This window comes from Gambusia affinis, linkage group LG02, assembly GCF_019740435.1.
Source record: "Gambusia affinis linkage group LG02, SWU_Gaff_1.0, whole genome shotgun sequence".
Lineage (NCBI taxonomy): Eukaryota > Metazoa > Chordata > Actinopteri > Cyprinodontiformes > Poeciliidae > Gambusia > Gambusia affinis.
Window position 1 is genome coordinate 31,781,532 of NC_057869.1, and position 24,558 is coordinate 31,806,089.

Below are 24,558 nucleotides of genomic sequence, written 5' to 3' on the forward strand. Positions count from 1 at the left end.
TACGATTCAGACATCTTGCATTTTAATAAGTCTTGTCTCAGATATTGCTGTTATAGCAACATTCGCGCTGTTCTTTTTTCCCACAAAGACGCGTTTGTTGAAGGACCGAATCATTTTCCTCCGCATCAACGCGGGTGAAGTGGGAGGCTGGAAGAAGCTTCGCGTGCCAATTCCACGGAGTGCAAACGGTTTCTAGCGGGGGGGTTCTCGCGCCGTATTGTGCGTTATCTCCATCGCTTTGATATATTTTTATCCACGCAGTGACAACATGGCGACTCCCGCTGCGGTGAACCCGTCTGGTAAGTACTTTTCTGGGTGTGTGGATGAATGTGAGCGGGGAGGGAGAAGCTGGAGTGGGGCGCCGACACAGACAGGCCGCTGCAGCCCCAGCCAGCATCAATCCCCTTCCCCCACTCAGCTCATGTTTACACCGTTACTTTTCTTCAGTGCGTGGAGAACAGATGGGTTGTTGTGACTTTCTGGATGCTTTGTAGTTGTATTCGTGATTTTGGTTGCTTCAGAAAACGGAGACAGAGTGTGTATGCGTGTGCGTGTGTGTGTCTGTTGGGGGTGGGGGGGGGGGGGGGTGCGTTCGTGTGTTCAGTCGGGCCATACAAAAGCTCAGCGTATCGCTCTCCACAATCATTGTCCTTCCCACGGTCTGCAGAGAGTTCCATGGACGCATGGATGGGATGTCTGCTTCATTGTTGGTCCAACATGAGGAGCCGAATGAGAGGCAGAAATGTTCTTTAAGCAGCAGCAAGTCTGGAATTATTCCACTGCTACTGGAACAGTTACCAGGGGCAATTCTACTTAACACGGTTAGCAGCTGACAAGGACTCCTGACCAAGACAATTATTAAGCGCTGTTTAATCTTATATATTCATTCAACAACAGTAGAAATTTAGCAACAACTGAACCACCAATAAAGCCTTTTGAGCTGTTATCTATCCTCCACATGAACCAGTGTGAAACTAAGGCTAGTATATTTTTCTCAAACATATAGTATTCCAAGAAAATCATCACAGATTTAATAACCAAATGTGAGATGAACCAAATGACTGGTCCATGGTTAGGATTTAAGAAGCACGTGAGGCTTGGTTAAGGCATCTTATTTGTTAGTTGTTCCAGGATGAGCTTTTGTTGTTGCTTAGTCATCTTGAATAAGATGATCAGTTGTAGGATAAATTATTGGTCAGCCACAATCACACAGTTTATGCAACCAATTACCTTTTAGTTTACAAAACCAATGATAAAGCCGGAAGGGATAATAAATAGACTCAATAAAGGCAATTATATATAATATATATAATAATATAAACATGAATATTGAACAATGAATGGAGATCTGTTAATAACACCAGTTTATGTCAAACCAAAGTGTAATCTGCAGCAGTGCAGTGTAGCCCATCTGTATTAAATGGTTTCAATAATAATTATGATTTGGTTTCAGGGTTATCCCCAGAAAACCTGCTAAGCCTTGTGGTCAGGGTGCCGAGGCGGTCCACCATGTTTTTGTATGAAAAGATGTTAAGTAGACTAGAAATGTAAAAATATTAATGGGTAATTAGATGTTACAGAAAACATCACCAATGAAATGCTATTTAAACCCACAAATAGTCTCAAAAACAACAAATCAAACAATACAATTCAAGCAAGAAAAAGTGTGCATTTCCTGCGAAAAGGCAAGTGTGAATGCTGAATGCTCAATGCTTTTGTTAAAAAGCATTTGAAGCATTTGAAGTCAACTGCTGAAGACTTTCAGAAATGGAAGAAATAGGCAGAAGCACCAGAACAATTTATAATCCTGCAAAGTGCCTAAATGGGATTATTATAACAGAAAACTGTTGAAGTGGAGTAAATCTTATGAACAACGTTCCCCTATTCCTTCTGATAAAACTGTGGGTGAATGAAATCCAAACTTTTTATGGTTCCTGAGATATGAATATTTGTTTGGAGGCTTCGTTTAGCACGGTGACTACAAAAAACATGCCACATGCAGTACGAAAAAAGCAATGTCAAAAGCTTAAATTATTCCCAGGTGTTAAACAGCATAAAAGCTGTTAAACTGCCCAACTTGAAAATGGCCACTGCCTTGTGTCCTCCATGACAGCACCAAAACTGGACGATTCATGTGCAAGACCTGATAAATCAACTGTGAAACACGACATTTCATATTGTAATTGAGACTGGCGAGACATAAACGCCCCACAACGTCATATGCAGTGAAGTTGGTTCCAACGCTCTATAGAGCATGGTGGCACTGCCACAACCTACCTGTGTATTGTTGCTAGGGGTTCCCGTAGTGTATTATAAGATTGGTGGTCCACCATGCTTTATTAGGCCCCCCCGCCAGGCTAAATGTTGCTTGTTTTTGTTTTTAGGAAAATCCTAATAAAAAAGCCAAAAACGCCTAATTTAAATTTTTTTTCAATCAAGCCAGATTGCAAGCTTCTCTGTTGCACTGATGGAGCATATTTAGACCTAAAATTTAGGTCTATAGAAGATAGGTTTACACTTCATGCATTTAAGAGCGGACTAATCACATGAAGCCTCTGTGCGTTAACTCTCGCGCTGTCGCTGCTTTATTTTTTTTTTAGTTTACCTCAGCGGGGATTGCGCGCGCTCTCTTTCACTAAAACTGAACACAGTGTGACATGTATGGATATTTACATCAACCCCCTGTGATGAATTATGTCTTTTTGCAGAACTCTGTATCGAGGTAAGAATTTAAAACCCATCGTGTTAGCTCTGGTTGTGCAGTTCTATGTGAACCACAGTCAAAACCCGCTTTCAGGGGTGCGTGTTGAAGGAGTGGTGAAATTGATTTATCTTTGTAAACAAAGAATTATTTGGCTTTTACATCTCAATACGCTGCCCAGTGTGTGCCTCTGTCTTCCCGGTAAATGCAGGTTCAGGCCGATGAGGAGCTTTCGTACTCTTCTCGTAGTGATGCATCCCGCTGTTTATATATTATTTTATTAGTATTTCTTATTTCTATTATTTTTCAGGTTACTCAAAGCATCAAACCATACCAAATGCTTTGCCCGCATAATAGCCAGAGTCAATGCATGCGGCCATGGAAAGATCTGAAAAATCTGTCCCACAAACTTAAGCAACCAAAACAGTTTCTGTGACGCTTATTCAAAACAAAATGGAAGAGCTACTAAAGTCATATTAGCAGCATTAAATAAAATCTCCATTTGTTGCGCACCTCTGGAGCAGTGCAGCAGATTTAACTCATCATGCAGGGCCGGTCCAAGGCTGAATGAGGCCTTGAGCAGAATTTGACTTAGGGGCCCTGCTTGCTGCTAAAAACATCAACAACCAGCTTCTGTGTTAGATGTAGTAAAATCTGGGAGAATGGGAGTAGTTTCATTGGCCAACCTAAAAAGCAATCAAAAATAATTTTAAGTTTACTAATTTGTAACGGTGAACAAACAGAGCTCAAATTCAAAGATTAAACTCACAGCATCAGATTTTAGCTATGGTAACCAAACAATCTAACTATAAGGATTGTTCTCTGAACTTTTACAAAGTAAACTTGCTAGCTCCTTGAAGTCTTACATTTAAATGTTAAACAATTTAAATTCTTTGAATTTATGTCTGCTGAAACCATTTAAAATCAAATTTAGCAGCCTTGATAATCTCCATAAACAAATGTTAGATTTATTTATCTGTGATCTGTGTTAAAATATTAGCATTTATGGGGCCCTTGAAGTCCTGGGGGGTCCTTATGAAGCTGGCGACTTAATTTGGATTAAACAGAAGTGGAAATAACTGATATTCGTTTTTATTGTATTGTTTGATTTGTTGTTTTTAAGACTACCTAGGGGTTTAAATAGCGTTTCACTGGCGATGTTTTCCGTAACATATAATTACCCATTAATATTTGTACATTTCCTGTCTACTTAACATCTTTTAATACAAAAACTTGTGGACTGCCTCAACGCCCTGACCACTGGGCTTTGCAAATTTTCTGGGGGAGACCCTGCTTGCTGACAATGTCCATACCTTTATGACCACAGTGACCCATCTCTTTTTTTATGAGCGATCTTCTAATGGCTTCTTCCAGCAGGATAACGCGCCATGTCACAAAGCGTGAATCATCTCAGACTTGTTTCCTGAATACAACAATGAGTCCACTATACATGAATGGCCTCCACAGTCACCAGATCTCAATCCAATAGAGCAGTGGTCCCCAATCTTTTTAGTGCAGCGGAGCAGTCAGCCCTTCCTAAATTTCCTGCGGACCGAAGGGGTGGGGGTGGGAGGTGCGCGCGTTATAAGGATCAATGCCGACGCCGTTGTTTCTTACGCATTCTGCTGCATGTTGGCGCGCAAGACGTAACCGACAGCATCCTGTTTAGGATTTTCAAAATAAAAGCTCCTCCAGACTCAATACATAGAACGGACATATTTAATTATCCACGGCCCGGTGGTTGGGGACCACTGCAATAGAGCACCTTTGAGTGGTGGAATTTGAGATTTATATTATGGATGTGCAGCTGACAAAACTGCAGCCACTGCATGATATTATCATGTCAATATGGACCAGACTCTCTGAGAACTTTTTCCAGTACGTTTTTGAATCTGTTCCAGGAAGGATTAAGGCAATTCTGAAGATAAAAGGGGGTCCAACCCTATACTAGGGTTTGGATCCTCCCCGATAGCCCAAACCCCTAGTATCCTTGCTACCACTTTATTAGGTAAGAAGGCATACCTAATAAAGTGGCTGGTGAATGTATATACAGTACACAGCAACAATGTCTCCTGAAATAACACTCAGTGTTGGTATAGATTAATATAGTCAATTAGAAAAAGAGGCCAATTTTCAAGGTACATTTATTTTCATCAGTTAAATATGTGGACAATACCAAAGAAAACACAAGCTGACATACATTAAGCAATGTTTTTACATCAACAATGGGATTTCTTAAAGAATTAGTGTAAAATTTAAGATTTGCTCATTTTGGGTGAAATATATTATGTTTGTTATTATTGTTATATTGTGTCCTCTCCTCTTAATTGTTGCATGTTGTAGAAATAGCCAGTGAGCTGCCAGGTCCGGTAGCAATGCCTGGAGGAGTTGGGAGTGGCCAAGTGAGAATGGCAGGTGCCGTGTCAGGCCGCGGTGGGAAGAGGAGATCAGGAGGGTAAGTGTCTTTAGTTCTGCTCTGATGTTGAAACACTTTCTTTTCTAGCACAGAAGAAAAATCCCAAATTTATTTAGAATCCTACAAAAATATTCATACCCTTCAAACTTGGCATTCTGCCATAAATTATGTATCTCACTGGGATTTTATTTGATTAAACCAAAAGAAGTTTAGCATTACTTTGTAACTTACAAGTACTTATGAGTAATTATGAATTGGAAGAAAAATTACAAATGGTTTTTGACATCTGCAATGGATTGCTGACTTGTCCAGGGAGACTCCTCCTCTCACCCGTTGACTGCTAGAGATAGGCACCAGCAACCCAAGCGACCCCACTAGGGATAAGCGTGTAAGATAATGAATGGATGGATGGGTTTTTAGCATCTTTTACAAATAAAATAAAAAAATTGTGTGTGCACTTATATGTAGCCCTTTTACTTGAATATTGAAAAACCAAATTGACTGAATCAAATGCAAAACTGAGCTTTAAATGGATAAGTACAAACAGGCAGGTGCAGAGGGGTAGGAGAGGGCTTGAACCCTCGACCCTTTTACCCTTGATGTCCCTAGTGCCTTTTTTTAATTATTATTATTTTTACATTTTTTATTATAATTTTTTTATATGTGTATCAGGAGGCCTGCTTGCGCCCCTCAGGAATAATATTTACCTAAATATAATAATTTGGCAAAATAAACTAGAATGGCTGCCCTCAGTCTAATAATGACTCTCAGTTTCTCTGCCTCCATGTTGTTCAGACACCGGGTTCATGGTGAGGAGGAGGGGGCGGATCTGTGCCCCCTAACTAACAAATTATGGGCAAGAATATCTTTTCATACACTGGTTTGTGAATAAAAACATAGGTCTGATGTTGACATTAGAAAAAGTGTTTCTATTTATATTTTCATAATTGTCCTTGCAATAGCAGGACAAAACCTGACTCGCCCCTAAATACAGAAATGCTTCAGCTGCAGACAATACATCTGGCTATAACTTAATCAGGCTGCTAAATGCTCGGTTTGCTACAAGCAGTCGATCCCACTGGCAGATATAAAGAATGTCTGTCTTTATATCAGATATCCTGATATAAGACATGGTACTGCAATTGTCACCATGAGTCGTGACATGGCTCAAAGCCCCGGTACCACCTGGTACCACCTGCTGACTGTTCGCTCTGCTTCTCCATAATGTTACTAGCAGGCGGGTTGATAGGATCTGGGCTTGAGGTGAGCGCTGTAAATAAAAGCTGTTGCAGAACCTCAAGTGTTAGAGGTAGTTTTAGCCCAGAGCATTTAGAGTTCACAAAATAAACATCAGAGAAAATACTGTAGCAATAATTAGAATCACAGCATAAAGCCAAACATGCCACAATTAAATGAATCAAAATGTCCCCAAAGCATCGGCGGACTGACATAGGGGCCATTGAGGGATTCCAGGTAAATTCCAGAGATGCGCATCGCAGCAGCTCTTCATGCAGGGCATGAAGAGGTAATATGGGGCCTTAGACAGAACCCCCCACCCCACAAAGCCCTTCCTACTAAGAACCTCAGCATCACTAACAGTGTTTAAATGTAGATAAGGTGAAGTCTAAGGTTAAGGGAGACCAGGTGTATTGGCTGAGTTTAAAATCAATCACTGATTATTGGTAATTTGCTGTGATGTATTTGTGAATAAACCAGCTCAAACACAAATATTACACCATATTGTAGCCAGGGTAACACAACATTCAAACTATCAAGATGATTCCTTAAACTTTTACAAAATAAATTTCCTAATTAAATCCTAAGTGTATTTTTTTTATTCAACTGAATGCATTATATAAAATTTAATAACATTGTAATTCTCTATATATGAATGCTACAGGTTTGGATCTCTGGTCTGTATTACAATGAAACCATTTCTAGGTGCCCCTGAATGTCTGGAGGCCCCTACTGGCAGCTAACATCCAAAGATTATATAGAGTTAACCCCTTTGAGCTTTTTTGATCTATAAAGCAGTCTGTAGCCAAGTTGCTCTACAGGTTAAATAGGTATTATTAGGGCTTAATTAGTAAAATGGAAAAAATTTGCTTATTTCATTACTTCATAACCAGCGTCCTTCTCTCCGATGGTCTGTTTAACAGCTACAGTCTCAGATCAACTCAGATCCTCTAGGACAGTCAGCAGCAAAAACCAAATACCTGTTGGGGAAAATATTCCACATTTGCCTTGCATTGTCCCCACATGATGGCAGTGATATAGTACGATCCAATTAAATTCTTGATTAATATGGGTTGTTGTTATGTTGTATGATGTTTTAAGATCTTGTTCCATGTGCCTTTTTTTATTTTTTTTAAACTTTGAGCCCCCGGGCCTCCAAAAGTCTCTGCACGACCCTGAGTACAGATGCAATTCACTAGAAATTAACCTTTGCATATATTGTCACTGCAATATTAGTATTGATTTTAGATAAAACTACAAAACGTGTCCAGCCTATCCAGTTTTTTTTTAAAGTTCTGGCTGACCTTAATTGTTCGTTAACATCACGCTAACTAGATACAGGATTTGAATAAAATATTTGGACATAGATTTTGGATCTATTTGTCTTTATAAGTACATTGAAGAAATTCAAACATAATTAAAGTGATTCAAAGTGCCATAAGTTGGCAGCTAGATAACTGTCATTCCATTTTATTTTACAGAATGGACTTTGATGATGAGGATGGTGAGGGACCCAGCAAATTTTCAAGGTGAGAGCAGTGAAATCAAGCAGCATGGACCGGATCTTCATTTGTCGAGGGTACAAATGGCTATAGCTAATTGAAATAACAAGAAAATAATTTTTTACTTTTTGTGAGTCTCCTGGACTGCACAGTGGCGCAGTTAGTAGAGCTGTTGCCTTGCAGCAAGAAGGTCCTGGGTTCGATTCCCGGCCCGGGGTCTTTCTGCATGGAGTTTGCATGTTCTCCCTGTGCATGGTGGGTTCTCTCCGGGTTCTCCGGCTTCCTCCCACAGTCCAAAAACATGACTGTCAGGTTAATTGGTTTCTCTAAATTCTCCCTAGGTGTGAGTGTGTGTGTGAATGGTTGTTTGTCTTGTATGTCTTTGTGTTACCCTGCGACAGACTGGCGACCTGTCCAGGGTGTACCCTGCCTCTCACCCAGGACGCAGCTGGAGATAGGCACCAGCAACCCTCCCGACCCCATTAGGGAAGAAGGGTGTATAGAAAATGGATGGATGGATGGATGTGAGTCTCCTGTAACATCAATAGGAACAAGTTATTTCTCCTAATTGTATTTTTCACCATCAGAAATACAACCAGGTATTATATTTTATTATATATTATATATATTTTACGCAGATGTCAGAAAAAATTCCAAGTAATTATTATCTGAAGTCTGCTGATTATGTCATTTTATAAATTAGGAGAAATATTTGAAACCAACTTGAAAACACAATGCCGAGACTGTTGAAATAGTGGAAATAGTTGATGTAACAAAGTTAAGAGCAGTGTAGGTCTCTAGTCAGCATGGTGCAAACAGAACGGTCCTAATTTAAGATATTTCAGTTGGTTTTATTTTAGCTCTGTGTAGAAAAGAATAAAATAAGTGACTGAACAAGTGGTCTACAATAGGGGTTGAACCAATTAGTCGACTCTAGGACGTCTCGCGAGTTTTTACATTTCATGTCGACTAGTCGCAGTCGTGATTGCCGGTGGTGACAGCCTGTGCTGATCTGACAGCACAGTATACGTCACAAGACACAAGAAAAATAAGTTAATACATTAGTTTAAAATATATGTAGATGGATGCATATTTGTGGTTTTACAGTGTTTTTAAAAGGAGATGGAGTTGCAGCTGCAGTCAACTACAAAACACGAGCCGTCTAAAACTCGCCCCCTTCCCGCTAAGGATGTCACTTAGCCGGCTCGCGAGTGTCTTTGTCACGATCTAACTAATACATTATGATGTTATGTTGCTGATTAAATAAAGATCTGTGGTAATGCCATCTAAAAGATGTGCGTTTCCTTTTGAATGTTGGTTTCCCAGCAACTTATTATTTATCATAAACTATCCCGATGTTTTGTTGTTTCATTTATTGCTGTTCTGTGTAAATGCCATATTTTTCCGTGAAAACGGGTAATAAAGCCTGTACGTTACTCCAAAGTTTGCGTCTTGCGTTGCTATGACGTCACAACGACTAGTCAACTCGACATCGACTCGACTTTTATCATGTTGACGTTGACTAGAAAATATCTTAAATCGTTCAATCTGCTGAGTCAGCAGAGCTTCCTGCCGCGCATCGGGCGGAGGAGAAGCAGGTGGTTTCGTTGAATTCAGCTGTAACCAAACTGGATCCGTTCATAACAAGTTTGGCTTGTGATGTTCCAAAAGCACCATGTAGTCAGTGTGATAATTTGACTCCTATAGTAACTATCCAGAGATCATCAGCATCAGCCGGTGTTTAGAAAAAACACCGGTGTGTGTGTGTGTGTGGGGGGGTGGGGGGGGTCAATATTTGCCGTGAAAATAGCTAATAAAGCCTCCAAGTAGTTGTGAAGGGTTTTTGCGCTTACGTCACTATGTAGTCGACCTTAAAAAATATGTAGTCGTTCAACCCCTAGTCTACAATCAATATTAATAGATTAAGTGTCAGAATCTATAAAGTCAAAGACGAACCTACAGTGGCTGACAGGTGCAAACGACAAAATGAACTGCAGACACATGATCGATGCAAACCAGGGGTGCACAGATTGCAATTTACTGGTGAATCCACCATGACCGATCTTTAAAAAACCTGACCTGCCAATTCCAATTTTAGCTGACGCTAATTTGTTTTTGGATGGATGGATGTAGGCCTGTCGCAATAAACGATAAATCAATTAATCGTACGATAAATACGTCATTTTAATTATCGCCTTTATCGTCTCTTCCAGCCATTTTCTCTTTCTATTGATGACACTAAATGAAAAAAGGCTCAACTCCAGTGCTCTCCACTGACCCTCCCTTCCTCATTTCCTGAGTGTAATGTCCAGCGCACACTAAACGATCTTAGAGCTGTCGGCCCATTTTCAAAACCTGAGAGACCACACATTAGCCGACAGAAATCCTAGGTATAACGGTTCGATTGGGTCTTTTAAAAAGACGTGGGATCCTTTGTAGTTCCCTCCATGAGAATTTAACTGACTTTAATATTTTCAGTCTTTTATTTTTATCATTATTGTTACACTGAGTGTTCATATGTGTGTGATAGACATGTCTATCAGACATTTATTATTCAAATCTTTTTATTTGTTTTATACATGTAAGAATAACAATAAATCAAACAAAAACAAAATGACAACAGGTGCTAACATCACATATTTAGTAAGGGGGGAAGGAAGATTGAGAGGTGGAGAAGGGGAAGGAGGAGGGGAGGGCTATATACTCAGGAGAAGTCTGTCTCAAAATACAAAAGAAATGGCTGCCAGGTGATATTGTATTGTTGGATTGAGTCGTTTATTGTATGTTTCAGATGCTCAAGCTTCAGATGGAATATAACATCTTCCATCCATTGCTTATGAGATGGAGGAGCAGCTCTCTTCCAATTGAATAATATTAGGCGTCTTGCAAGTAGTGTAACAAATGCTATAGCATTGGCCTGCTGCGTTGTTATTGGTGTAGTCGGAGGGACAACCCCAAATAAGGCAGTTAGAGCACTTCGATCAATAATCCTCTTACATATAAATGTAATCGTCCTAAAGATTGACTCCCTAAAGGGGAGGAGCCTGGACATATGACTGAGATCAGCAGGGCTACACCTAACACAAGATGAAACTACACCAAGATACATTCTAGCTAATTTGTTAGGGGAAAAGTACAATCTGTGCAGCACCTTAAATTGTAGCAGGCTATGTCTAATGCAAATTGAAGAAGAATGGATTCTTGAGAATGCGGCCTGCCAGGCTGTATCAGTAAATAGTTCCCCTAACTCTTCTTTCCATGAATCTTTCAGATGTTTAAGTGATGGGGATGCAGTGTTCTGAATTTTGCCGTATATAACTGATATTAAGCCCTTATCAGTCAGATTCATATCCAAACATTCATCAATCCACGTTATTTGAGGCAGTGTTAATCAGAAATTGGCTTTCACGTAACTACGTACTTGGAGATACCTGAAGATGTCAGCCTGAGGGACACCGAAGTCCCTTTTTGTCTGTCGGACATTTAACAAAATACGGAACAAATCTTGTCCCGTATCGGTTCAATTTGAGACGCAACATTTAAGAGCCAAATATGGGATGATTCTGTATTATACAAGACGGGTGGTAACCGTATAGTACAGCCAAACCTGGCGGCGGTCAGTAGAGCCCCGACTGGTTTACTTTTACTTCAATGAGTAAAGGGGCAATAGTGAGTATATTTTACTGAGAGTCGTGTCCCGTACAAATCTGTTGGTTGACTCTCTCTAGTGGTGTGGAGCATTTCCATTTTGTAGAACGAGATTGCAGCACTTCGTACCTGCTGTTGTTTTTTTGCAGCATTTTCCCTCCTGTGATTGCCAGTATTTTTTGTTTGCATTTCTTTTTTGTATTTCTGATTTTTTTTAGTTTACATCATTCATGGTTTTTGTGCAGCTTCTGTCATCGTTTGCTGAGGTTTTGAGGAGGACCTGATAGCAGACAGGCTTAGGCAGCGGATTTGAACATTTAAGAAACAATAATGAACGAGTTACAAAAACTCAAGGAAGTGAGAGGCAGGGCCAACCCAAATCACAAGCAAACTAAGCAGCTGGTTAGGGTTTAATTACATTAATTCAGAGATATTTTTTAAGTTACATTACATTAAGTGTTTTAAGACAGGACTGGGTGAAAGGATATAAAGAACACTCAACAATTACAAAAGGTACAACAGAACTCTATTTTCAAAATTGTTATCCATTTTCTTTTACATGTGCAGTGCAGGCACTTTACTATAAAAGGTATAAACTCTTGCCATATGACAACATATTTGAACATGCATTTAAGCTAGTCACAATTACAAAGTTGTCATTTTACAGTAGTTCATAAAACTGCATACTTTGCTAGCTTTTAAAAGTTTAAATGTGAACTTGCAACTTAATTTACCAAACTCACAACAAAAAAATGTCTATAATTAAAAAAACATACATGTATATTTTAAAATCACTTGATTTTATTGTCAATTTAAATCTGACAAACTGAAGCAAAACAAAATACAGGATTTTGCAGCAGCAATATTTGCTTGTTACACAGAAGTTAAAGTATTGCCACCAAAGTGAAAAATACTCAGATCTAAAAATATAACTGATATATTTACAATCATGATAATATGACATTGAATACAATAAATTAAATAATCTTTACTAAAACAAAAGTACCCAAATGTCAAAGTTTCCAAACTGGATTCATGTCAGTTAAAGACAGACAGGATGAAAAGGAAAGATTTAGTGGACAGTCACTTTCTCTGACCTTCCTTCATTGTGGCTGTCCTCCTGTCTGTCTATTAGAAATGGACAGAACAGTTATAGAGAGACAGGCAGAGAAAAAGACAGACAGGGAGAAAGATGGAGTAAGAGAACTGATGGTGTGTAAATGGGTAATTTTATCATTTTAAAAGTTCCACTGGTTCATGACGGAGAAGAATGGAGTTTCTGTTTGCAGCTTTTCTTCTTTCTGGGTTGAGGCCTGTAGTGGCTCCTTGTTCGTTCTGGTGTAAAGCCTTCAGGATTTCCAGAAACCTTCACCTAACTAGAGCAGGAATCAGTGTGATCACTGGAAAAATCTGAAGGCTTGAGCTCAATGCACTGATAAAACATTTGCTAATTAAATAAAATGTGGCTGATATTCTTGGCGTTCCCGGACGCGGGTCACCGGGGCCCCTCTCTGGAGCCACGCCTAGAGGGGGGGCACGATGGTGACATCTGGTGGCCGGGCTTTTACCCATGGAGCCCGGCCGGGCTCAGCCCGAAGAGGAAACATGAGCCCCCCCTCCCATGGGCCTACCACCCATGAGAGGGGCCAAAGGGGTTGGGTGCAATGTGTGATGGGTGGCGGCCGAGGGAGGGGACCCTGGCAATCCGATCCTCGGTTGCAGAAGCTAGCTCTTGGGACGTGGAATGTCACCTCTCTGGTGGGGAAGGAGCCGGAGCTAGTGCGTGAGGTAGATAGGTTCCGGCTAGAAATAGTCTCACCTTGACGCATGGCTCTGGTTCTGGAACCAGTCTCCTTGAGAGGGGCTGGACATACTTCCACTCTGGAGTTGCCCAAGGTGAGAGGCGTCGGGCAGGAGTGGGCATACTTGTTGCTCCCCATCTCAGCGCCTGTACATTGGGGTTTACCCCGGTGAACGAGAGGGTAGCCTCCCTCCGCCTACGGGTGGGGGGACGGGTCCTGACTGTCATTTGTGCTTATGGGCCGAACGACAGCTCAGATTACCCACCCTTTTTGGAGTCCCTAGAGGGGGTGCTGGAGAGTGCTCCACCTGGGGACTCCCTTGTTCTGCTGGGGGACTTCAACACTCACGTGGGCAATGACAGTGAGGCCTGGAGGGGCGTGGTTGGGAGGAACGGCCCCCCTGATCTCAACTCGAGTGGTGTTCTGTTCTTGGACTTCTGTGCTCGTCATGGATTGTCCATAACGAGCACCATGTTCAAGCAAAAGGGTATCCATATGTGCACTTGGCACCAGGACACCCTAGGCCGCAGTTCGATGATCGACTTTGTCATTGTTTCATCGGATCTGCGGCCGTATGTCTTGGACACTCGGGTGAAGAGCAGTGCGGAGCTGTCCACTGACCATTACCTGCTGGTGAGTTGGCTCTGCTGGTGGGGGAGGATGCCGGTCAGACCTGGCAGACCCAAACGTGTTGTGAGGGTCTACTGGGAATGAGTCCCCTGTGAGACGGAGCTTTAACTCCCATCTCCGGCAGAACTTCGAACACATCCCAGGGGAGGTGGGGGACATGGAGTCTGAGTGGACCGTGTTCCGTGCCTCCATTGTCGAGGCGGCTCATCTGAGCTGTGGCCACAAGGTTGTCGGTGCCTGTCGTGGCGGCAACCCTCAAACCCGTTGGTGGACACTTTCAGTGAGGGTATCCGTCAGGCTGAAGAAGGAGTCCTATCGAGCATTTTTGGCCTGTGGGACTCCAGAAGCAGCCGATGGGTACCGGCTGGCGAAGCGGCATGCGGCTCGAGTGGTTGCTGAGGCAAAAACTCGGGCATGGGAGGAATTTGGAGAGGTCATGGAGAAAGACTTCCATACGGCTTCGAGGCGATTCTGGTCCACCATCTGGCGTCTCAGGGGGGGAAAGCAGTACAGCACCAACACTGTTTACAGTGGGGATGGTGTGCTGCTGACCTCAACTTGGGATGTTGTGGGCCGGTGGGCAGAATACTTCAAAGACCTCCTCAATTCCACCAACATGCCTTCTATTGTGGAAGCTGAGCCTGGGGACTCTGGGTTGGGCTCTCCAATCTCTGGGGTCGAAGTCGCCGAGGTGGTCAAAAAGCTCCTCGGTGGCAGGGCCCCGGGGGTGGATGAGATCCGCCCGGAGTTCCTCAAGGCTCTGGATGTTGTAGGGTTGTGTTGGCTAACGCGACTCTTCAATATCGCATGGACATCGGGGGCAGTTCTCCTGGATTGGCAGACTGGGGTGGTGGTCCCCCTGTTCAAAAAGGGGGATCAGAGGGAGTGCTCCAATTACAGGGGGGGTCACACTCTTAAGCCTCCCTGGCAAGGTCTATTCGGGGGTTCTGGAGAGGAGGGTCCGTCGGATTGTTGAATCTTGGATTCAGGAAGAGCAGTGTGGTTCTGGTTCTGGTCGTGGAACACTGGACCAGCTCTACACCCTCAGCAGGGTCCTGGAGGGTGCATGGGAGTTCACCCAACCAGTCTACATGTGTTTTGTGGACTTGGAGAAGGCGTTCGACCGTGTCCCTCGGGGAGCCCTGTAGGGGGTTCTCCGGGAATATGGGGTACCGGACTTCTTGATACGGGCTGTCAGATCCCTGTATGACCAGTGTCAGAATCTGGTCTGCATTACCAGCAATAAGTCAGGCTCGTTTCCGGTGAGAGTTGGACTCTGCCAGGGCTGCCCTTTGTCACCGATTCTGTTCATTACTTTTATGAACAGAATTTCTAGGCGCAGCCAAGGTGTTGAGGGGATCCGTTTTGGTGGCCTTAGGATTGCATCTCTGCTTTTTGCGGATGATGTGGTTCTTTTGGCTTCATCGTGACGTGATCTGCAGCTCTCGCTGGAGCGGTTTGCAGCCGAGTGTGAAGCGGCTGGGATGGTGATCAGTGCCTCCAAATCCGAGGCCATGGTCTTGAGCCGGAAAAGGGTATAGTGCCTTTCCAGTTCAGGGAGGGTGTCCTGCCCCAAGTGGAGGAGTTCAAGTATCTTTGGATCTTGTTTACGAATGGGGGAAGAAGAGAGCGGGAGATCGACAGGCGGATTGGTGCAGTGTCTGCCGTCAAGCGGGCTGTACCGGTCCGTCGTGGTGAAGAGAGAGCTGAGCCAAAAAGCGAAGCTCTCGATTTACCGGTCGTTCTACGTTCCCACCCTCATCTATGGTCATGAGCTTTGGGTCATGACCGAAAGAATGAGATCGCGGATACAAGTGGCCGAAATGGGTTTTCTCCGTAGGGTGGCTGGGCTCTCCCTTAGAGATAGGGTGAGAAGCTCAGTCATCCGGGAGGGACTCAGAGTAGAGCCGCTGCTCCTTCATGTCGAGAGGGGCCAGTTGAGGTGGCTTGGGCATCTGGTCAGGATGCCTCCTGGACGCCTCCCTGGTGAGGTGTTCCAGGCACGTCTCACCGGGAGGAGGCCCCGGGGAAGACCCAGGACACACTGGAGGGACTATGTCTCTCGGCTAGCCTGGGAACGCCTTGGGATTCCTCCGGAGGAGCTGGAAGTAGTGCCTGGGGAGAGGGAAGTCTGGGCCTCCCTTCTGAAGCTGCTACCCCCACGACCCGACCCCGGATAAGCGTAAGAAGATGGATGGATGGATGGTCTTTTTTGAAGTTTGATTAGTTACTGGTGTGTTGTTTTGTAATTAATTTCCCAAACCTCTCTGGAATCACTTAAACAAGGTAAAACTAAAGAACAGTGCAGAATGTTGGGGTTGAGTTGTTTCTTTGTGAACATAAAGGTGTTTGGTACTGAAGTTTTTATTTGTTACAGTGCAGTTCTTAAATGCCAATTGTGCCCTGCAGAGAAAAACAAATCTATAGTTTAATGTGTAACTAAAACCGCTTTGAAGTTTTCCAGGCGCAAAACAGTTATGTTGCGTGATTTCCCATGATCTCGCATGATATCCTGTGATCTCACTCGTCATCTTCAGCACAAGATCAGTCTAACTATAATGAATCATGTTATCTCAACATGATTAAATTTCATAAACGTTAAGTTGTTGAATTTATTGATTATCCAACATGATTTTATCACGTTTCAAACAAAAATTATTGTGTTAAAAGTACATGATATTCTTTTGTGAATGTAATAACCTCCGAAATAAAATTTTTTTTGGCAGAAGATCAATCTGACTGAATTCAATCACATTATTATCAAATGTATTCAAGTTGAGACAAAAAAAACATTTGTCTCGCGTGGTCTTGTGTAATATCCTGTGATTTCCCATGATCTCGTGTGATATCCCGTGATCTCACCCGTCTTCAGCACAAGATCAGTCTGACTATAATGAATGATGAATGATGTTATCATGATTACATGGACTCCAGGGTCTTCCCAGTTTAACTAGGCATTGTCTTTGCAATGCGGCGCGTCCACAAGAGTGAATGCTACGGAGGCCTTTGAGTGGCGCGGGAGAAACAAAACAGAAATATATCGTATTTGGAAATGGCGGATTTGGGCATAAACTGGTATGTGAATGGTTCGGTTGGAAATGGAGGTAGGAAATGAGGAAGACATGGATTTTGAAGGGTGGACGCCAGTGGGGAGAGGAAGCAGGAGAGGACGTGGAAGAAATAAGATAGATGAAGGAAATGAATATTTTTATATTGAATGAATTCAATATAAAAATAGGGAAACGAATTACAGATAGATTATCAGTATAAACAGGAGAAATGTTGGCAATATTATTAGCTTTACAGTGGGTAGAAGACATAAAACCATTAAAAACAGTCATTTGTTCAGATTCAAGCTCTGCATTATTGAGTTTAAAATATAACCACTCAGATAGTAGGATGGATATTTTATTAGAAATATTTCATACATTGTTCAGAATACAAAATATGGGTTTGATAGTTATATTTGTGTGGGTTCCAGCACATATTGGAGTAGAAGGAAACAAGAAGGCAGATAAAATGGCAAAGAGGGCAATTCAATGTAATTCAAATGTAAAATTAGTTTTACAGTTAAAACAAGTAAATCTGAGGGAAAGAGTATTGTTAAAGAAAAACTGATGGAAAAATGGCAAAAAAGATGGGATGAAAGAAAAACAGGAAGATGGTTTTATAAAATTCAGAAGATGGTAGGAGAAAAAAGAAATGGAAGATGAAATAGAAAGGAGGAAAGAGTGATTACAAGGTTAAGATTTGGATTTACAGGACTTTATTATAGACTTTTTAAAATACAAAATCATACTACTGGCAAATGTGATTACTGTGAAAAATATGAAACAATAGAGCATTTTATATTAGAATGCCATAAGTATGAAAGAGAGAGAAGATATATGAGGAGAGAGTTTGAATGTATCAAGGAAAAGGTTAATTTATTAGATATTCTGAGGAAGAATTGGGGGAGTAAACATATCCAAATATTTATTTGATTTCTAAAAAAACAAAATTATTTCATAGAATTTGATTATAGTAGGTGTGTTTGTGAATGGGTGCATGATATAGATTTTCTAAGTTCATTTTTTTGAGTATAATGGGCCGATTTCCGTGAAAAAGTGTATGATCAGTGATCTCCGTTCACTCTCTTGTTGCCAATCACTAAAACTGATCACCTGTATCTCATTTCGCAGCCTGCATGCGCAGCTGATATCCTCTTACCTTCGCAGACACGCAGCAACAAATCCTAAGCAATGTGGCGAGAAACTATAACGCTCTTGAGAGTGAATGGGGAAGTTTGCATGTTCCGCCGAAGAAATACCTCAGGGGTGAAGCATGTCAAAATGCATCAACAGAACAAATCTAATATGACATTTAAAAAACAAACATTTGACTGCGTTTGGCTACATCGAGGCACAATGCAGGAAGAACGGACATCCGGAGTGGCCAGATAGCATGTAAAGCAGCGCACAGCTACCAACACTCACCCGGAAGAGCATCATGGTCAGAAAGCTTAACAAATAACCCGAAAAATAGTTTAAATCAATGAGCTAGCGGTCTAAGATGCTGGTTCTGCTCCTGCTGTTGGACCGCCGCTATGCGTTATAGATAGTAATATTTCACAGATGGAGCGCCGTTTCTGCTCCACCCACAGTGAACTCTCACACCGAACGTCTGCTTAAAGCTGCAACATGTAACTTAAACAAAAAAGATTTTACATATATATTACAACTTTCACAATGTAATAACATGAGATAGATAATCTCTGAAAAAAATAATTGATGCCTCCTCCCTGCGTTTTGCACAATTACTCCGCTCAGTAACAACCAGCCAACCAGAGCCAGCATTAATCAGCTAGCTTCCATGCTCTCAGGAAGTTTGATTCAGTAACTCAGTATTGTTTATTTTGGTGCAACCTGCATTTGACTCTGAATGAATATTTATTTTTTTCTTGAATTATTTGATATAAGCAGTGTTGTGAGATTTATTTTACTTATGCATAGCTTATGGTACTGAGGACCTACTATTAAATATTATTTTAATGATTACAGGTTTTTCAGTTGTCCTTTTGACTGAATAACTGCTGTACTTTGCCTGCAAATATTTTGTAATTTATGTCTAAATTAGCTAAATTTATTGCCAGATCATGTATCCATTTTTGCCAGATCACGTAGCAGTATTTATACCTAAAGTGAAAAATTAACAGCAAATTCAGGTGATTGACAAAGATCGGCCTCATGGGGTGATCGGCATTGGAATCGGCAGCAAAAAACTGATCAGAGCATCCCTACTAAGAAACTAAACTAGAGAAACAAAGAGTAACTAGGCTCAAGGCATGAAAGTAATAAGCAAGAATTACTCAGAAAGGACTTAAACTAAAGTAATAGAGAAGCAAGAAAGAGTCAAGGAACACAGAGTAAACAAACCTCAAAACACAGGATCCTAACACAGCTAAATAATCTCAATCTGAGTTGGAGAAATATAAAAATGTAGATGGTGAGGACTGGTGAACACTAAACTAAGCAGACAACTCAGACAATGTCCCAATTCTGCAAAATATTAGTTTGTATGACATTTTGATCATTCTCCAAATAAATATTTAAAGCAGTTGACTCTGGAAGATATCCACCTGAGGTAATTCTAGGTCATGTTTTTAAATAGTCACATATTTAAAAATGTGACTATTTTTAAAATGTCAATGGAGTTTTGCTTCAGTAATTATTAATGTTTAACTAACTTTGAAACATTTTGTTTTTACACCTAAAGGATGACATGATATAAAGCTGTTGATAATCTGTGTCAGTTAAATCAGACGTAGGTGTGATTCTACAGTCATTAGCTGTGTATTCTTTTCTTTCCTCTGTTTTAGAGAGAACCACAGTGAGATTGAACGACGCCGGCGTAACAAAATGACCCAGTACATCACTGAGCTGTCAGACATGGTCCCTACCTGTAGTGCCCTGGCCAGAAAGCCTGATAAGCTAACCATACTACGTATGGCGGTCTCCCATATGAAGTCCATGCGGGGGACAGGCAACACTTCTACTGATGGGGCGTATAAGCCCTCCTTTCTCACTGAACAGGTAGTGTAATGAAAGCTGATGATCAACCAAAAGTAATATAAAGAGTTTAGAATAAACAGATTATCATATCAGGATTGTTTTGTACAGTGAACTTTACCAAATAATGTGTCAACTACTCAGATAAAGTGAACTCTTACAGAGGAACATAAAAGGCCATAAAATGATCAGCGTCATAATGTGATGTGGCTTGAGTGTGTGTGGTGAGCCGTTTCAGCTGTTTGTTGTCATATTCTTCCTCCTGATGACTCTGCTCTGTTTGTCTAAAATTGCACAGTATTTCTGACTGTCAGCCTGCTAAAGCAATTTTGATCTGAGAAACCAGCCAAGGAGACCGACTTCACTATTTCTGGGCGTACTGAACTGTCTCCATCATCAACTTGGCACCTTTTCCCGTGGGAAGCGCTTGGTAAAACGGGGACAACGTGATGCCATCCATATACAGAATGAGACAAAGCTGAAATCTGTTGGACTGTCCATCAGTTCATAGCAGGCCCATCCTTCCCTCAGCTCTAGCACCTGTTCACTGAATGTGGTGGAGCAATATTCTTCTCTCTGGTGCTCCACACATTAGCTTGTTGGAACATGCACTTGTTTCTAGCTCTGTGAAGCTAGAAACAAGTAACAAGTAGAAACAAACTAGAACACTGGTGTTCAACAGATGACCCTGTTGAACACCAGATCACTGGCTAACAAGTCATTCTTTTTGAATGACTACTTCACTTTATCAGATTTCTATTTTACGTTCTTGGCTAAAACTTTGGTCTATCCTTCTCTGAACTAGTAGTCACAGCTGTCCTGGGTTAGTCTGACAGAAGCATCATGTGTCTCAACAACAAAGGCGGACAGACCTGGAATTGAACTGACAACCCACTTATTGTGGGACAAACTCCTACTGCCATCATCCTGCCATTGTTGATCTTTTTCAAAATTTTTCTCTCTCTCCTTCTGATATCACTACATTGACTCCCCTTATTATATAAGCAATGACAGGTTTTTTCTTTACACAGGGAACTCAATGTGCCACATTTCATAGGATGATCAGACAATGGATCTTGTTTCTCAAATGTTGTCCCTGGGCCTCTTTGATTCTGTAGGAACTGAAGCACCTTATTCTGGAAGCAGCAGATGGCTTCTTGTTTGTGGTGGCGGCAGAGACTGGCCGAGTCATCTATGTGTCGGATTCTGTGACTCCAGTGCTGAACCATCCCCAGTCAGAGTGGCTTGGCAGTACCCTGTATGAGCAGGTTCACCCGGACGATGTGGACAAGTTGAGAGAACAACTCAGCACTTCAGAAAACTCAATGACAGGTAAATGTAGTTGCATGTTTCTGACAATTGCTCTGCTTATCATTTGTGTTAAATATTTTATTTCTTACTTTATGGTTGGTTGCCAGAATCTCGAAGTCTGAAAATTGTACAACCCCTTGCAAAAAATTTTGCTATATCACTCCTGAGGCTGTGTGTGCCTTTCCTTCTGTAAGGGATGAAAATGAGAGTAAACACTGCCCTAAAATGAGCTGTTAAATGAAAAGATCAGGTAAGGTCACATTATGTCAGGATCCATGTTTCTCTGTGTATTTATTTCTAGTTTTCTTGTGTGTCTGAGTCTCTGTGTTGTCCTGTCTCCCCGTGATTAGTTCCCAGGTGTGTCTCGTTCCCTGATTACCTCATGTGTATTTAATGTCACCTGTGTCTCCGTGTGTTTGTCGGATCCTCGTCACGTCTATGTCTCGTCATACTTCGTCGTCCTGTTCCCTTGTGGTATCCTGTTCCCTGCGTTCTGTTTTTTTGTCATTAAACTTCATCATTTCACTTTAACGGTCCATCTGCGTTTCTGCCTCACCTCCACCACCTCAAATCATGACAGAAGGATCCGACCACAAACGAGGTGAGGTCGCTAAATTTTTGGCCCAGTTGGACCGGGAGGTTTTTCGGGGGACTAGACTGGTCTTGGCACCCCCCGGATTCGGTCCCCTCCGTTACCTCCGCCAGGGAGGCAGGCGACCTGAGCCGCCGGTGGACCCGGCCCCTGGTCGCTTCCCGAAGTCTGCCCGGAAGAAGCGGCGTGAGCCGCCGGTGGATCCGGCCCCTCGTCGCCTTCTGGGAACACCACCTCCGCTGTTAGCCCGGCAACAGCGACGTGAGCCGCCGGTGGACCCGGCCCCTCGTCGCCTTCCGGGAACACCGCCTCCTCTTCCTGCCCCGAGAAAGCGACTTGAGCCGCCGGTGGACCCGGCCCCTGGTCGCTTCACGGAGCCATTACTTCCCCCGCAGCCGGCCCCGAGGCGGCTCGCCGCACTTCCCCCGCAGCCGGCCCCGAGGCGGCTCGCCGCACTTCCCCCGCAGCCGGCCCCGAGGCGGCTCGCCGCACTTCCCCCGCAGCCGGCCCCGAGGCGGCTCAACAGACTTCCTCCGCAGCCGGCCCCGAGGCGGCTCAACGGACTTCCTCCGCTCCTGCCCTCAGTAAGTCCAGAGTTTCCCAGTGCCAGTCCAGAGTTTCCCAGTGCCAGTCCAGAGTTTCCCAGTGCCAGTCCAGAGTTTCCCAGTGCCAGTCCAGAGTTTCCCAGTGCCAGTCCAGAGTTTCCCAGTGCCAGTCCAGAGCCCCCCAGTGCCAGTCCAGAGCCCCCCAGTGCCAGTCCAGAGCCCCCCAGTGCCAGTCCAGAGCCCCCTGTTAGTGCCTGTCACGAGCCCCCCTATGCTCCTCGTCGCCGCCCCCGTGGGACCCCAGAGACTCCTCCTCGTCGCCGCGGACAGCCGCCGGACCTCCTCCGTGGCTCCCGCTTCCTGCGCCGAGGTCGGCCCCCGGACCGCCTCCGTGGTTCCCGCTTCCTGCGCCGAGGTCGGCCCCCGGACCGCCTCCGTGGTTCCCGCTTCCTGCGCCGAGGTCGGCCCCCGGACTGCCTTCGTGGTTCCAGCCTTTCTGTGCTCCGCCCACCCAGTTGGGTTTGTTTTGTTTTGGTTTTTTGGACTCTGGACCCTTGTGTCTCCGCCCAATTATTTTTGGGTTGTTTTTCGTTGTTTATAGACTCTGGGCCCCCCGTCCAGCTCCCCTCCGCCCACCCTCGTTGTATTTTCTGTTTTGGGCGTCTGGGAGCCGCCCGTTAAGGGGGGGGTACTGTCAGGATCCATGTTTCTCTGTGTATTTATTTCTAGTTTTCTTGTGTGTCTGAGTCTCTGTGTTGTCCTGTCTCCCCGTGATTAGTTCCCAGGTGTGTCTCGTTCCCTGATTACCTCATGTGTATTTAATGTCACCTGTGTCTCCGTGTGTTTGTCGGATCCTCGTCACGTCTATGTCTCGTCATACTTCGTCGTCCTGTTCCCTTGTGGTATCCTGTTCCCTGCGTTCTGTTTTTTTGTCATTAAACTTCATCATTTCACTTTAACGGTCCATCTGCGTTTCTGCCTCACCTCCACCACCTCAAACCATGACACATTAAGGAAAAAAGAAACACGCTCACACACAATTGGGTCATTTCAGGCTGAAGTGTGAACGTAGCCATAGATTCTCTGTGAGTATTTCTTAAAAATATAAGCAGTTTTTCCATCAAAATGAGCTGACTGTCTAGGAATGACCCAAGGTATTAAAAAAATTGCCACAGTTTCAATAGGTTGGCCAACAAGTGAAACTGGGCCCGCTTTAAGGGGTTGTTAAGATCATTGAATTAGCTCTACATTTTTAAGAAAATTAGGTAGTATGGTGTTTTAAAGAATTTATTCTTTATGGAGTTAATAAATAAAGAGTTTGTGGTATTCTGTTTGAGTGATGTATTCATGTTAGCTGTGTTACCACCCTCATACCAGTAGAGGCAGTATCTGACCCCAAAGGATTCTACTAACGAGCAGATTTAGAAGTACATAGAAAGCTACAGAATTTAAGAACTGTGAGCGGTGCTAAAGTAAATAAAAGAGAGAAATTTAAATACATGTAGACAGTGGATCTCCTTTGTAAAGGTGAAAGATTTTAAAAGAAATTAAAAACGAGAGGTCGCAAATAATATAGGAAATAAGCGTCCCCTCATTTCCAAAGTGCAATTGTCCCATTTCCAAATATGCTATGGGTCTGTCGCATGGTCCTTCCTCACCCCTTTCTGTTTGCTGCAGTGAGGTGTACTTGGATGTTACTACTGACAAAAATTACAAAGATGACGACGGAAAGCAGTCTTTCTTTGTGGTTTGTAGTTTGTTTTTTCGGCCAATGTGCAGCTGGCTCCACCAAAGCTCTCACAGTATCATACAGTTCATAAAAAGTTGTGTGCCATTCCAACGTGTTCAATTCGTAGCTCTTCTGTAAAATCGCCCATTGCAATTTCAAAACACAGCATACATAACCCCCCCCCCAAGTAGGTGACAAACTGTGTTGCCTTCACATTTTATTCTCCATTTTCGTTCGTGGTTCCACAGGACGAATTCTGGACCTAAAGACGGGGACAGTAAAGAAGGAAGGGCAGCAGTCTTCCATGAGGATGTGTATGGGCTCCAGGCGCTCCTTTATCTGCCGCATGAGGTCTGTTGGTTACTAAGAAATATTACTTTAATTAAGTATAGTGATGAA

General features: G+C 43.0%; 1 protein-coding gene across 1 annotated transcript in view; it reads left to right on the forward strand.

Annotated features, from left to right (window-relative positions):
• Positions 1–24,558, forward strand: part of arnt2 (aryl-hydrocarbon receptor nuclear translocator 2) — a 63,772-nt gene continuing 39,214 nt past the window's right edge. The window contains exons 1-6 of the mRNA XM_044140080.1: positions 1–299; positions 5,045–5,156; positions 7,835–7,882; positions 19,793–20,006; positions 21,101–21,314; positions 24,408–24,510. Coding sequence (XP_043996015.1) covers positions 269–299; positions 5,045–5,156; positions 7,835–7,882; positions 19,793–20,006; positions 21,101–21,314; positions 24,408–24,510 — 722 coding nt within the window. The 5' untranslated portion in view covers positions 1–268. The remainder of the gene's footprint in view (positions 300–5,044; positions 5,157–7,834; positions 7,883–19,792; positions 20,007–21,100; positions 21,315–24,407; positions 24,511–24,558) is intronic.